Source organism: Sinocyclocheilus rhinocerous, unplaced genomic scaffold (assembly GCF_001515625.1).
Source record: "Sinocyclocheilus rhinocerous isolate Xijiao unplaced genomic scaffold, SAMN03320098_v1.1 scaffold173, whole genome shotgun sequence".
Taxonomy (NCBI): domain Eukaryota; kingdom Metazoa; phylum Chordata; class Actinopteri; order Cypriniformes; family Cyprinidae; genus Sinocyclocheilus; species Sinocyclocheilus rhinocerous.
In genome coordinates, this window is record NW_015645056.1 from 105,810 (window position 1) to 106,158 (window position 349).

Genomic DNA, 349 nt, shown 5'->3' on the forward strand with positions numbered 1-349 from the left:
CATGCACACTCACACACACACACACACACACACACACGGGCAGCTGATGCTCTGTGTGACATTCAGTCAGGCGTGATGTTGGATTCAGGGCAGCAAACATAATCAATAAGATTGATCTGCATGTTAGTTGTGTCTCTTCCAGTATCCTGCACGTGTTTAGTGTGGGTTTTGTGGGTTTGATGAACATCACAGTAGTTAGAAACATCCCAGAGTGCTTCCTGTTGAAGTAGTTTCTATTCGTGATGCTGTCCAAATCAGTTTTACATCAAAATAATTGAGTCTGAGAATTTGTCTGCAGCGTGAGCTACTCAATCTATATATATATATATATATCTTTCTATCTATCTGT

General features: G+C 40.4%; 1 protein-coding gene across 1 annotated transcript in view; it reads left to right on the forward strand.

Annotated features, from left to right (window-relative positions):
* LOC107705099 (CLIP-associating protein 1-B-like) overlaps positions 1–160 on the forward strand; it is a 38,541-nt gene extending 38,381 nt beyond the window's left edge. The window contains exon 14 of the mRNA XM_016508243.1: positions 143–160. Coding sequence (XP_016363729.1) covers positions 143–160 — 18 coding nt within the window. The remainder of the gene's footprint in view (positions 1–142) is intronic.
* Positions 161–349: the final 189 nt, after the last annotated feature.